Raw genomic sequence first — 14,994 nt, forward strand, 5'->3', positions numbered from 1 at the left:
AACTTAGCAAAGCACAGGGACCGTGGTTCAATCCCCCAGTACCACATGCCAGCCAGCCCCGCCCCCTGGTGGGCTGAGCTGGCCACACACACATAAATAAATTAAAAATAAATAAATAAATAAATAAAACACAGGGGGCCAGGGAGATAACTCAGTAGAATAAGTGCTTGCCTGGCAAATACAAGATCCTGAGTTCAATTCCCAGTATCGGGGGGGGGGGGAAATTAAGCTTTATAAATAAATAATAAAACAATACACAGGCAGTGCAATTTCACCTCATCCTATACTGATGGATATATGCTTTCCTACTGAGTGTGAATCGGTTTCTCCTTGTTATGTTTATTTTGATTTCATTTTTTAGTGGCTAGAGATATGGAGTAACCTTTCATGTGCTTATTGGTTATTATAACTTCTTTTAAGAAACAGATGTTCAAATCCTTTGCCTGTAGGCTTTTTGTTTTCCTTTTTGAGATAGGAGTTTCAGTGTGTTACCCAGGTTTGTTTTAAACTCCAAGGTTCAAGCAATCTTTTGGAACTGGGACTACACAGTCATACTAGGCTTTCAATGCCTGTTTTTAAATTAGGTTGATTAATTAATTAGTTTTGTTTGTATATATTATTGTATATATAAACAAGGTAGAGGACAGGAAAAAAGCAGTTGCTAACTCAGAGGATGGAAGACCAAGAATGGTTCGAAAAGCTGTAGGAAAAGCTTGCCACTGCACATCATATTGGAGGATCTCACATGTCGTTTGTGTTGGTGGACACAGGTCCCCTCCCAGGGCATCATTCTTCTTGCTGCACTGTCTTCAGTTTTTTGTTTCTATGTAGTTTTCCTGTTATCTCCCAGAGATTTACTTTTTTGTTTTATTTACAAGTTTTTATTTTCCAGATATTTCAATTTGAAGTCCCCGAGAGGTTCTATTACCTGCTGTCCTTGTTAAACTTTTTAAAGACACCTGATCCTACTTGATATTTTGAGGTCTGTTGTCAAAGTTTGGCCCTTTAGACTTTTGGACTGTTTAATTTGGAAACTGGCTATGTTCAATAAAATTTAAATTTTGAACAATTTGAGAAAAAAATAAAATAGGATTTCTTAATTCACTGTACAATAAATGAATTTATCATAAGTGTCCCACAGTGTAGTAGAAATCACACACACTTTAGAATAAAACATAATGGACAGGGCCATGAAAATATCTCAGTGGTCTAAGCACCTGCTTCGACAAGCACAAGGGCCTGGGTTCAATCCTTAGTACCGCACGCTGTGCCTGCCCTGCCCTGGGTACACCAAGCTGGCCACCGAAACCAGATGTGGTCATGCATGCCTGTAATCCCAGCTCTAGGGAGGCTGAAAACAGGAAGATCGCTACAAGTTCAAGCTGTGAAGTGAAACCCTATACCCAATACATTAAAAAAAAGAAAAAAGAAAAAAAAATGGCTGTTATGAGAAACCTATCAAATAATGTTCTTCAAAGATTTTTAGTTTTGGTTTGTTTCTGAGGGAGGGGTGTTGAGGAAGGGTCTAGCTATGTAGTTCAGGTTGGCCTTGAACTCACAGCAAGTCCCTGAGTGTTCCATCACATCTGATCAGTTTTTTGCTTTTCTGGTAATCAGCACCCCTCTACCTATCCAAAATCAAGACAGCATGTTCATTTCCTGTTAGTGGGGGCCAGGGAGATAGCTCAGTGGTCTGGGCGCCTGCATGGCAAGTGCAAGGACCCAGGTTCGATCCAGTGCACATGCCAGCCTCTGAAACTGGGTGTGGTAGCCCACGAGTCTGAGCTGCATAGCGAGACCCTGTACCGAATAAATGAATAAATAAATAAAATTTCTTGGTTGTGTTTTCAGTAGCTAGAGCCCAATCCTGAGACTTTACCATCCCTTCTGTGTTCTGTTGGGGTCAAAGGAACCCAGTTACTCTTTAACCCCACTTGGGGGTGGGGGAGGAGTTGTCTTAAGGGGATTTATGAGCTTTATGATAATTGAAATAGCTCATCACTTCCCTGTTCCTGCACAACAGGCCAGGCCTCCTTCATGCCTGTTTCCTGGCAGAACAGGTGGATGTGATCAGTCATTCTGGGATGCATATTCTGTTCTTTATTTCAGATACAGTACTAAGATGGATGAGTATTATGAGATCTTGCTTTGGAGCCAAGTTATACCGTGGGGATTTTAGTTAGGCTAAATCCATCAAAGATATTAAAAAGACTATATGAGATCAAGAAGTAAATTAGTTCTTGAGCTATTGAATGTTCTCCCACAAGATTAGTATTCCATATTTCATTGCCTTTGGGTACTTACTCTGTGATTTAGTGTTTGGGCAGCTTTCCACCTGGACAGAAAAACTGCAATATGCTGACAAAATTATGTATCTGGTCTCTGTTGCTTACTTAGCCAACTCTTCGGAGCCAGCAGGCTTTGTTTATTCCTTGGGGAAGTCATCCTGTGGATTTTATTTTCAGATGATCTCAAAGGGCAGCAAGGAGCGCAGCACCGGGGCCACTGGAGTTAATGCAGATTCCTCCCGCTCCCATGCTGTCATTCAGATTCAGATCAAAGATTCAGCCAAGAGGACATTTGGCAGGTGAGCTGGAAATATGCAGGGAACTGTATTATCTGCCTTTCTTCAGTATGACTTTGAAATATTTGTTACCAACAACAGGGCTTTACTATCACAGAGTCTCCATTTTGGGGATATAGAGTCGTGTTGTTAGCCTTGAAATAAATCATTGTACTAAAGTGCCATCAGTTGATTAACCATGAAGTAATGACCTATTGTTAGTCACCCTTTAGTTATTCAAAGGGACATTGATTGCTTCTAACCTGAAACACAGTATCAGCAGAGAAACAGCAGGGAATGCGTCTCAGAGAGCTTACTTGCCATAAAGGAGTTGGAGGATTAATCCATTCTTGAAAGAAACCATAAGACAATTAGATATGTTCATTGCTTCTCCAGTGCTGTCTTTGCAAACTCTGCCACACTGATGGATGAGCCTATCTAACCTCTGAGTAATTAGTCTGCTTTATTTTCCTATTCTCCTTTTTTCCTTTCTTTTCTTTTCTTTCTTTTTCTTCTTTTCTTTCTGGAAAGCAGCCCACAGAAGTTTCTATATAATTATGTAAGTGATCATCTAAGTGATTTGTATTGTGGTCATTCTTGAAAAGAATGTTTTATTAATTTCACTCACACTTCTTATAGATGATTAGAACTGACGGAAGTGTCTGAGTGAATGATGCCAGCATCACCAGACAGATCAGAAATTTATGATGTTTTTGGAAAATCGACATGAATGTCTTTTCTTTGCTGAGGATGATCCAGTGCTAATTTCTTCCTGAGGTCACACAATGTGTAATGGTGTAAAAATAAACCAAAGCCTTGAGGAAGTAACTGGGCTCTTTTCTCTAGGATCTCTTTCATTGACTTGGCTGGCAGTGAAAGAGCAGCAGACGCCAAGGATTCAGACAGACAGACAAAGATGGAAGGTGCAGAAATAAACCAGAGTCTTCTGGCTGTAAGTTGCTGAAAATCTAAAAATCGTTGTTGAGAGATTTTGCCCCTGGCATGCAGCCAAAATAAGTTGGGTGGAACCCATAGAGCAGCACTCATGCTGACATACCATTATATATCTCGAAGATATGGACAGTTTTTTAACATATCCCTCATAGTATTACCATATATATCTTTTATCCAGTATTATAATTTCTCCTGAGTTCACGTAACTCCTTTTTATAGCTGAATTGTTCAAATCATGGTACAAATAGTATCCCATATCACTTCTTCCTCCTTTTTTTCTTTCTCATATTATCAGTGTATTTGTTTTCTTTAACAAATTGAATTATTTGCCCTATAAGATTTTCCACATTCTGGACATGGCTCCCTGAGTGCCTTCCCCTGTTGATGTTTGACATGTTATTCTATCCTGCATATTTCCTATAAAATGGTTAAATCTGTACTCTGCTGTGCAACATAGCTAATGTGATTTGAGATGTGCTATAAACATACTCTGGATTTTAACAACGTTATTGCCCAAAAGAAGCATGTACTTGCAAGGACCTGAGTTCAATCCCCAGTTCCAAAAAAAAAAAAAAAAGAAGCAGCATGCAAATATCTCATTGATATTTTTTTTCATTACATGGCAAAGTAATACTTCGGATATAGTGGGTAAGATAAAATGTATAATTATCAGTCACTTCATTTGCCATCAACCATTTTTGCAAGGACCTGAGTTCAATCCCCAGTTCCACAAAAAAAAAAAAAAGAAGCAGCATGCAAATATCTCATTGATATTTTTTTTCATTACATGGCAAAGTAATACTTCGGATATAGTGGGTAAGATAAAATGTATAATTATCAGTCACTTCATTTGCCATCAACCATTTCTCCAAGGAGCCCTGAAACTAATATATTGTTAGCATTTACTATAAGCTAACAATAAATTCTCTTTTTCTCACCTTTTAGATTAGGATTCTCAGGCAAAGTGAGTTGAATATACTGGCCATGGGTCTATACATCTAACTAAAATTGTTTGGTCCTGATATCTTAAAGTCTGGTCCATAAATGAACTATGAAACCTGGAGATAGCTGAGCATGGTACATGCCTGTAACCACACCACCACCATGAGAAGTGAAGACAGGAGAATTATAAGTTCAAGCCCAATCTGGGCAATTTAGTGACTTAGTAAGACCCTGTCTCAGAAATTAATAAATAAAACCTGGGGTTATAGCTCAGCATGAAGGCCTTTAGTTCAATCCTGAAATGAGGGGTGGTTGGGGAGAAACCTATAAGGTTATATTTATGAAATCATATGGCCCTTGGGACTTCACTTTATCAATAGTATGGAGAGGGTCCTGGGAACAGACCTTCTAGAGCACAACCAAACTCATGTTTTGGCCAGGCATGGTGGAGTATGCCTGTAAATCTAGCAATTGGGAAGCTGAGGCAAGACGATGATAATGAGTTTGAGGTCAAACTAGACTCCATAGTGAGTTCAAGGCTAGCCTGAACTATACAGCAAGACCCTGTTTAAAAAAAAAAAAAAGTTTTGTGAGATATACCATATGCCAAAGAGCCCCTTGTTTCTCTCTTATTTCCCTTACCTCTGTCTTAGTGTTTGTTGACCACTCCATTCTAATTCTAATTTCAGCAGGGCTGAAAAGGACCCAATGACTCCTAAGTATTGATAGCCACACTTAGGTTTGAGTATATAAGGGGCAAGTATAACTTAGGGGCAGAGGCTGGTTACCTGTTCATCCCTTTTAGAGAATCTTCCTAGTGCTATTGGGTTGATTTTTAATAAAGAAAAATACTGTCTTGTACCATTTATATCCTGTACCTTCCTGGATAAAAGTGGGGCAGCAATTGACCTCTGATTGTGCTAAGCACAACCACAGCTAACTCTTAAGGTTAATTTCCTATTGTGGGGGACCCAGTACACTGATACTTCCAAGGCATTACATCCTTTTCTTTCTTCCCTTTTCATTTACTGCCTTTAAGTCTAGATGACTGACTCAGAAAGTAGCAGGGCTCCCCTCATCATCCTGCATTTCCCACTCCCATCACTATTTCTGATGGGCAGTTGCCCCTGAAGAGCCACGCATGCAGGCCCTGCTAGCCCTGCTGATGGACAGTGAGCACTTCTCACTAAGAAGACATGCCCTTGTCATTAGGCCACACTTCCTACTTTTGAAAATAAGGGGTAAAGGGCTGGAGTAGCTCAGTGACATAACTGCCTGCCTGGCAAACGCAAAGTCCCAATTTCGATTCCCAGTACCGAAAAAAAAAAAAAAAAAGGAGTGAACTTAGGTAATTTTTCAGTGCCTCTCTGACTTTAGAATTTCTCCTGCCCTACTTAGAGAATTTGTACCTCAATCTACACTGGAGTGTACACTAGTAGATGTCCATGTAGGAGAGTAAGAAAAGGGTAAGATAATTTCTTTGCTTGAGTATGTCCATAGTTGGGACGATTGTAAGGAAAGAAAGGAAGCAGGCCATGTCTTGGACTCTGGGACTCAAGTCCTGTTCTTCGTATCAGTTCAGGGCAACCCAAGATCATAGCCTAGATAGGAAAGTTGTAGCTTGGCAGAACAGAATGATGTTTTCTAGTTTGCTTAGTTTTACTTGTGAACAGAAAATCGAGGGCATTTTGACTTCTTTTTGGGGAGTTTCCCAAGTATGGTTTATTTAAGAAAAACAAGTTTCCTACAGATGTAGTATCTATCTATTACTCGCTTTACATGGATATTCAATTCTCCCACTTTGCAGCTGAAGGAATGTATCCGAGCATTAGACCAGGAGCACACCCATACTCCCTTCAGGCAGAGCAAACTAACTCAGGTAAAGTCAAATGTGAGCCTTTGTGAGCTAAACTAAATCTCTCCTTTAAAAAAAAAAAAAAAATGAACCTTGAGTTGTTCTGTTTTACTCATTTTCCTTCTTACATTCCTTTGTTCATTCAGTCAAGGCAGCTCTGCTCTTCTGGTCACCACTTTTCTATTTGTTTCCAGGTAAAGAAACCTTATTGCCAGAAGGTGCCTCCCCATAGTTCAGTTACTCTAAGCTGAGGCAAGAGGACCACTTGCATCTGTAAATTTGAGACCAGCATGGGTAGCATAGCAGAACCCATCTTAAAAAACAAAACAAAACAATCCAAAACTCTATTAGTAAGGCCCAGTAGTGCATGCCTGCAACCTCAGCACAGAGGGAAGTTAAGATAGGGAGATCACAAGTTCAAATTCCACCTGGGCAACTTAGCAAGACTTGTGTCAAAAAAATTCCCTACCCTCCCTTTCATCCTCCCTTCCTATTTTAAGGAAAAAGTTTAAAAAGAGAATGGAGCTAGGCATGGTAGTATATATGCTTATCATTCTAGCACTGGGGAAGCTGAAGCAGGAGAATTGCTATAAGCTCAAGGCCAGCCTGAGCTACATAGTGAGACCCTGTCTCAAAAAACAAAAAGGAAGGAGAAACCCAGAAAAATTATGCTAGTATTAACTGATTATTCTGAGCGGTGAAAATATAGGTATTTTACTTCTTCTGTTTTTCTCCTTTGTATTTCTTTATTTTTCTATTTTTTGGTTTTTTGAGACAGGTTCTCACTGTGCAGTTCACGCTGGCCTTGAATTCACTCTGTAGCCTATGCTGGCCCCAAACTTACAGTGATCCTGCCTCCTCAGCCTCCCAAGTACTGGGATTATAGGTGTGCACCACCACACCTGGCCTTTTTTCTGTCTGTCCTGAAAATGTCTGGGAAACACCGGTACATATTAAATCAGCATCTGTAGTAGCCACTAGAGTACAGCCTGGGGAGTAGTCTGTATAGGTGCACACATCTGTGAAGACACTTATGTCACCTGGGGTAGAACCTACAGTAATGTACTCCATAATTGTCAGAATTGGTGATCTGTGAGTTCAATTGTGTCTTCTCAAACAAGGGACCAGAAACCTGGGTGGTTAGTCCTCCTTCTGACATTGGCCTAATTATTTCCAAAATAAGTTCCCATGCCCAGAAAAATGTGTTCCTATTTATTTAGAGAGCAGTAATTCCAACAGTATGTACAAGTATATAGAAAAGGCTCATTTATTGTAAAATTCTGCCACACCCCAGTGGTAACTGCTGGCAGGTTAGTGAGCATCTCTGGCACATACAGATCCACTTAGTCATGGAGTCATATGCTTTAGCATTCAAAGATTTGTTTTAAATGTCTTTCCTATGTTCTCAAGTACAGATGGACATAATCATCTTAGTGGTTATAATGTGCTCAGTTTATAACTAGTTTATCTGATTTATAGACTTCTAGATTGTTCATAAATTTATTATTATAAATAATGCTATAATTAATATCTGGTACATCCTTTTGTCTTTTAACCAAATGAGCAATTAACTCCTTGGGATAAAGTAAAAAAGCCAGGCATAGTGGTGCACACCTAGAATCCCAGCACTTGGGAGGCTGAGGCAGGAGGATCATTACAAGTTCAAGGTCAGCCTGGGCAATGTAGTGAGTTCAAGGCCATCCTGAACTACACATTGAGACTGCCTCAGAAAGCCAGGGTTGGGGATATAGCTCAGTGTGAAAGCCCTGGGAAATTCTAGAAGGGTGACTGTCAAACCAGTAATGTCCGTATTCTTTATCTCTGGTTACATATTGTCACACTGGCCTCTGAGAGCTTATGCCAGGTATGTGATATAGCAGTGTAGTAAAGTGCCCATTTCCCTGGACCTTCACTAGGACAGAAAAATTTCATAAAAATCTTATGGATTAAAAAAATACTACTTTTGTAATGGTTTGTTTACAATTCTTTGATTAGTGAAGTGAGCACTTTTTTCTGTTTATTGGTCTTTTTTTTTTTTTTTTTTCTTTATACAGAGTGCACTGTCCTTGTTATGGCCCATTGTTCTGCTCATAATAAGTAGTCAAGGCCAGGTGTGGTAGCACATGCCTTGTAATCCCAGTACTTGGGAGGCTGAGACAGGAGGATCGCTACAAGATGGAGGCCAGCCTGGACCTGAATAATGAATTCAAGGCCAGCCTAAGTTATGTAGTGAAACCTTGTCTCAAACAACAAAAAGTAACCAGTGTGCCCTATGTTAGTTTACTTCATTTATTGACCAACCTTCTGGTTTGGACAGGTTCTGAAGGACTCTTTTATTGGCAATGCCAGAACTTGCATGATTGCGAACATCTCACCAAGCCATGTGGCCACTGAACATACTCTGAATACCTTGCGCTATGCTGACCGGTAAGTTGTCTCCCAGATGGTCGTGGGGTGTGTGTGTGTGTGTGTGTGTGTGTGTGTGTGTGTGTGTGTGTTACGCATGCACACACACACACACACACACACCTCACACACACATGCACCTGATGTTGAACTCCACAACCTTCTTGGAGCAGATGGTGATTTTAAGAATCTTGTTTTTTGTCAGTCTTGCTTTTGCAAGAGTGGCAGAGACCTCTTGACTGCCTGGTCAGAGCTGACTTTGGCATCTGCAGACATCCTCTATGTTGTGTCCACATGTATCTCCTACACTTGCTAATATATCAACTGTCTTGAGGAGGACAGGTGCTACTGGTGTCTAGTGAGTAGAGACCAAGGATGCTGCTAAGCAGCCTACAGTACACCACATAGTCCCCTACAAGAAAGAACTACTTGGTGCAAAATGTCAGTTGTGTGAAGGTTGAGAAAGCCTAGGAATACACAAATCATTTTTCCCTTAATAGAATCTGCACAGTCCTGCTTGTTTCTGGAGGTTTGGCTTCCTGAAATACCCAGCAGGTTGAATGGAACTCATTTTCCCAGAGGAACCTAATCAGGGTAGTTTGTAGGAAAGAGGCCTTTGTCAAATTGCAGTGAGTAATAGAAATTAACTCTTGAGTTGCTTCATCCTCAGGAAGCATAGAACGGGCCTTACATGAACATAGTACAATCATAAGACTCATGTCCCCATTTTGTCCCTCATGGAGCTGTGGTAATTTCTAGAACTCCTAATCATGAATGTTGGCTGTATGCTTATATCCTCAGAGAAGTTGCTGTTTTTTTTCAAATTCAAATACAGAGGGATAGTTCATACTAAAATAGAATATACTCTTTTGTTCTTACTTTCTCCCTAATAAAACCTCCCAATCCTTGTAATGTTTTTGCTAGTTTTTTGTTGCCCTGAAAGCTATAGAACAGGGATTGCAAAATCTACAAGAATATACATTTAACATTCAATGGTTATTTACAGGGTCAAAGAGCTAAAGAAAGGCATTAAATGCTGCACTTCAGCTACCAGTCGAAATCAGATATCTGGGAATGCCTCTCCAAAAAGGATTCAGAGCTCTCCTGTAGCCCTGCCAGGGGACAAGTGTTCTCCAAAAAAAGTCAAGCTGGGGTTTCAGCAGGCAGTCACAGTGACACCTGGCTCCACAAAAGGAAAGTCCCAACCTCTGGCTAGCCACTCACCCAACATTCCTTGTGCTTCTGTACCTAAGATCCCCGGTAAAAGGGGCAGCTCCAGAGGGAGTCTTCCTCAAGAGTGGGCCATGCAGACTGGCTCTGTCAAAGAAACCATGCACTCTGGACATTTGGCCAAAAGAGCAGAAGAATCAGTACCATTGTACTTTGAGAAAAGTCACATTGTCAACAAGACTTCACTTGCTTGGGGGCGCAGGATCTCAGGCCCAGGAGAAGGCCCGGCACGTGGTAAGCTGCCCCCGAAGTGCAAGAAGGTACAGACTGTGCAGCCAGTACAGAAGCAGCTTGTGGCTCGCCTTGAGCTCTTCTCTGGCAGCAGCCACCGCTTAGCAGAAGGCAGTCGGAGCAGCAAGGCAGGCTTACCTGCCAGGCCTGCAGCTGAAGCTTGGACACACATTCCTGCACATCAGAAGGAAAGGGAGGAGCATTTGCGTTTCTATCACCAGCAGTTCCAGCAGCCACCTCTCCTCCAACAGAAGTTAAAATACCAACCACTGGAAAGATTCTTATGCCAGTACAGGACCCCAGAGGGCCCGCTTCAGAACGAGGCTCCTATCATCCATGCTTGCTCTGAGAGCCAGGATGGCACTCAGGGCGAGGACCTTGATGACAGTGACTTCAGCGAAGATTCTTTTTCACACATCTCCAGCCAAAGGACTACAAAGCAGAGAAGCACGCTGGAGAAGAGCGCAAGCTCTTTCTTCCTTCATCAGAAGGGAGAGCAGAGGCCAGAAGAGCAAGTGGCAGAAAGGCAGCAGAGTCTGTGTTTTAGCTCCAGGACAGATGGAGATGAGAATGCTCTAGCTGAAAGCTGGGTGTACCCTGGGGACCCACTAGGCCACAGACCAACATTCAGTCATCGCCACAGCCCAAGTAAGCTGCACTTAGACTGGAGCCGAGAAGAGGACTGTACCTCCTCAGAGGTAGCTCCCAGAGACACGCCGGCAGAGAAGCCTCCCTGCTCACAGGTCAACTTTGTATATACCCAGAAAAGAAGTGATGGCCCAGTCACAGAACTCAGTCAGGACACCTGCGGAAGTGAGGCTCCTAGAGAGCCGGAGGGCAGCTTGCCATCCCTGGAAGATGGTTCCTCTTTCTCTCTATCCCACATTGCAGGGTCTTCTCTGGAGCAGCTGGCCCAAGACAGGGTTGTGCACAGTCTCGTGGCAGAGAGCACAGGGGTGCCACCTGTGGGCCACACAGTGTTACCTGACCACCAAGAGGCAGCTTTGCCAGGGTCTTCAGCCACTGGGCACCTGTGGCTCTCCTCCTCTCCCCCTGACAACAAGCCTGGAGGTGACCTTCCAGCTTTGTCCCCATCACCCATTCGTCATGAGCCACCTGACAAGCTGCCCAGTAGGGAGGCTGACCAGAGACAGCCCTGCCAGAGCAGGGAGCCCGAGCTCTTCTCCCAAGAACTTCTGAGCAGTGAGAAGTATGGTACCGATGCTGAGGAGACTGGGCTGGATGGCTGGTGGAATTTCCTGGGAAAGCCCTCCTCTGCCACACGAACTGGGATACACCATTCTGGATCTGCACTTGCCCAGCAAATGGGAAGTTGTGATGTGGCTGACCAGCCCTGGGGCCAGGATAGAAAATATCTTAGGGGGCTCAGTTGGCAGGAGCTCAGTTTAACCACAGACCCTGTCAAGTTGCCTTGCAACCATGAGGACATCACATGGCTCAAGCATAGGCCAGTGTCAAGGTGCTTGGTATCACCAGACTCTCGCCTGGTTCCCAGCTGCTCTGCCAGGACTTCAGGGACACTGACTCAGCCCACCCTGGAGCAAGCACAGTAAGTTGGACTTTTCTCCCTAAGATGAGCTGTGCAGCCACCCATTGCGCTGCATGCCTATAATCCCAGCAGTCTTGGGGGCTGAGGCCAGATGATCACCAGGTTCAAACCCAGCCTGGGCATTTTAGCAATTTACCAAACCTTGCTTCATAAAAAAGATGACCCCCTTTAGCATCCCCACTCTACCCAGTTGAATATTCTGCCATAAAGAGAAGGCCATGCAGCAGGGCTTAGGAAGCAGCTTGCTCCCCAGGTAGACAGTCGCTGCTCCACTGTCTGCCCATTATTACAGCCTGACAAAGAGCAGACCCTTCTGCTTCTAGCTCATATCCCCTGCATTGGGTCCTGGAACTTCCACAGGAAATGGAAATGAGAGTAGACCTTGTGTCTGCAGTAGTCACAGCCTTGACAACTTTCCTCAGGGCAAAGTTGTGGGATACTGGCAGTGCTCATGGAGGAGAAACAGTCAGTTCTAGCCACCATAGTTGCAGCAGGGACAGCTTGGAAAGGTCCTGTCTCCCTTAACTAGTGCCAAGAAAACAAGGAAGAAGGGGAGGGGTGAGCCAACCCTGGTCAAATCCAAGCTGGAAACAAGTCTCAGTTGCAGAAAGCTGTGCCTGAGGAGGATCACAGTTTCCTCTCTGGCATTCTCAGGCAGGTGGTCATCCATGCACACCGGGAACAACTGGATGAAATGGCTGAGCTGGGCTTCAAGGAAGAGACTCTGGTGAGCCAGCTGGCTTCTAATGTAAGTAGTCATGACTAGACTGGGGCTGTTGGGAATTGGCCCGTGTTAGGTTTGATGCCATTGATGTACATGTGCAATGTACATGTCATTAAGGTTCTGCTGTGACACACAATTAAGGCCTTGTGCCTCCTCTTGCCACTCCTGAGACAGCTTGGAGGTACAGCTGGGAGATGGTGCTCCACTGCCAACAGCCTGTGTCCTGGCTGTATGCACCCTGCCTTCCTGTGGCTTGCTGGAATTCCTCCCCAGGACTGTAATAGTAACCAGCTTGCTTGCTAGGGGATGGAGCTGAAGGCATTTCATTTCTACCTAAACCCTCTCTACCTGTAAAGTGTCCTGAAGGCAGAGAAGTGGGCCCTTTCAGTACCGAAACAACTTGGTTTTCCAACAGCAGGCAGATGGTTCCTGGGTTCTTAAAACTTTCCTGTAGTGGAGAGACTGGAAAAGATGATCTGGCAGAGGACAGTGAAAGTTCCACCTGTCCTTTGTTTCCTTCAGGATTTTGAAGACTTTGTTACCCAGCTGGATGAAATCATGGTTCTCAAATCCAAGTGCATCCAGAGTCTGAGGAGCCAGCTGCAGCTGTACCTCACCTACCAAAGGCCCTGAGAGAAGAGCTGTCAGAAAAAGGTCTTACTACAAGTGGTGGGGACCATATAGGAGAGGCTTGTGCAGGGCTGTCAGGCTTAGCAAGCCTTGTCCAGTTCTTTCTTGCACACACTGCAATCTGTTCCCTAGGGCCTTTGTCCCCTCCTGTTCAAAGTTCAGGAACTTATGTAAGAAAAGCAGGGCCAAACTGAGGACCTTATCACCCTTCCTTTTGTTTGAAGGTCAAAGAGCATCTGCTTTGTTGACCCCATGTCTGTGGGAACACATTTGGGGATAGGAACTCATAGATGTTCCTAATTTTGAGGATTAGAGAATGAGGTAGTAACCTACAGGTCAGATGTCACAGAGCTGGGCATGGTAGCACACACCTGTAACCCAGCACTCAGGAGGCAGAGGCAAGATTGCCTTGTGAGGCCAGCCTGGGCTATATGGTGAGTTCAAGGCCAACCTGAACCACCTGGCAAGACTCTGTCTCAAAAAATTAAAAAAAAAAAAAAAGTCACAAACTGGGGAAGACAACAGGCTGAACTCAGTGGCTGAATTATTTCTACCTTTAGAGATAATTCACACAATACATTGGCCCCAAAATAAAACATGGGTGCTAGCAGGGCATCAGTAGATTGAGTTGCACCCCCTCTGCGCTTGGAGATCCTTTTTGAAAATTTAACATGAATGAACCTTGACCTGATGTGTCTTCGCAGATGTGGGGCAGCCTTTGTGGCCCCCTCCTTGCAATCCAGTTTTGAAGCAGAAGAGGACATTAGTTTTTCTTGTGTTCTTTCACTGAAGTAGTAGAGCACCTGCTACCCCTCTTGCTTCTGTGGTAGGCCTGGCTCCTAACTCACCTCCTACTCCCTTTATGGAATAACTAAGGTTAGAAGATCTCAGGCAAGTCCACCTTCTGGGCTTATCTCCTAGGACACCCTTGCTGGCCACTGTCCCACTCCCAAGCTTCTGACATCAAATTCAGACAGATGGATTAATCTGAATGCTGTTTTTAGCAGAATGCTTAAGGAAAACAGGCAGCTTTTAGGTGTCCCATCACTTTCAGAGGCCACCGAGTCACCCTGTGATTCCTGTATCGGGCCTTGAAGCCCACTTTGGTAACATTCATCTCTTTCAAGTAAAGAACTTTTGAGATTTTAAGAGTTTAATCAAGAGCTATCAGATGGTGCTCGATTTGACCACCAGAGGGCACCCTGCTTCCGTTGTCAGGCCCTGCAGCGCCTCTGCACTTGGGTCACTAAATGCCAGAGACCCTTCCCAGAGCCTCAGGGCTAATGAAAAGTGTGTGAAAGGCAAGAAATTTCAGGGATGTATTCTGTTGGATACAACAGCACCACTGTGATCTGGGGAAGCACCTAAACCCAGTCCTGCCTATGGCATAGGGAATAATAAAAGTGCCTGGTACTGCTCACAGGAAAGAGGATTTTTCTCATTTCCTATGTGACTCTTCTAAAGAGCCAGCCTATCCTACCTGCACAGTTTAGCCTGGCAGGAAGGCGTATGTCCTTGGCCTGGATACATTACAAGTAGGTCAGGTTTAAACAGATCCTTGTTTGAGCCTGCCTTTGCAAACCAAAAAGTTGCAGCAGAGTAGAGGGCTAGCTCTTGGGTCCCCTAGGCCAAGAGTTGGAAGTACTGAAATGACAGAAAATAGACCCCCTCCTAGTCCCAGGAAACCCCTTTCTCACCCACCTATCCATCCACCGTCCTCAGTAAGATACCTCTTGATAATGAAGATACCATAGCAGGATATAACTTTTAGATTTTTATTAGTTCTCTCTGAAGAATCAAAATAGTTATTAGCAAATTATTTTAGATTCATGAAGACTGTATATTCTATGTGTTTAGGTCTTTAATGATACAACATAATATAAAACAAA

The 14,994-nt window shown here is 43.5% G+C and overlaps 1 protein-coding gene across 1 annotated transcript in view; it reads left to right on the top strand.

The window, feature by feature from the left end:
* Positions 1-13,244, top strand: part of Kif24 (kinesin family member 24) — an 86,173-nt gene extending 72,929 nt beyond the window's left edge. Inside the window, exons 7-13 of the mRNA XM_004632009.2 lie at positions 2,466-2,587; positions 3,410-3,515; positions 6,267-6,338; positions 8,632-8,741; positions 9,727-11,751; positions 12,406-12,499; positions 12,998-13,244. Of these exons, the coding sequence (XP_004632066.1) occupies positions 2,466-2,587; positions 3,410-3,515; positions 6,267-6,338; positions 8,632-8,741; positions 9,727-11,751; positions 12,406-12,499; positions 12,998-13,108 (2,640 nt within the window). The 3' untranslated portion in view covers positions 13,109-13,244. The remainder of the gene's footprint in view (positions 1-2,465; positions 2,588-3,409; positions 3,516-6,266; positions 6,339-8,631; positions 8,742-9,726; positions 11,752-12,405; positions 12,500-12,997) is intronic.
* The last annotated feature ends 1,750 nt before the right edge of the window (positions 13,245-14,994 follow it).

Source organism: Octodon degus, unplaced genomic scaffold (assembly GCF_000260255.1).
Source record: "Octodon degus isolate 3935 unplaced genomic scaffold, OctDeg1.0 scaffold00045, whole genome shotgun sequence".
Classification (NCBI taxonomy): domain Eukaryota; kingdom Metazoa; phylum Chordata; class Mammalia; order Rodentia; family Octodontidae; genus Octodon; species Octodon degus.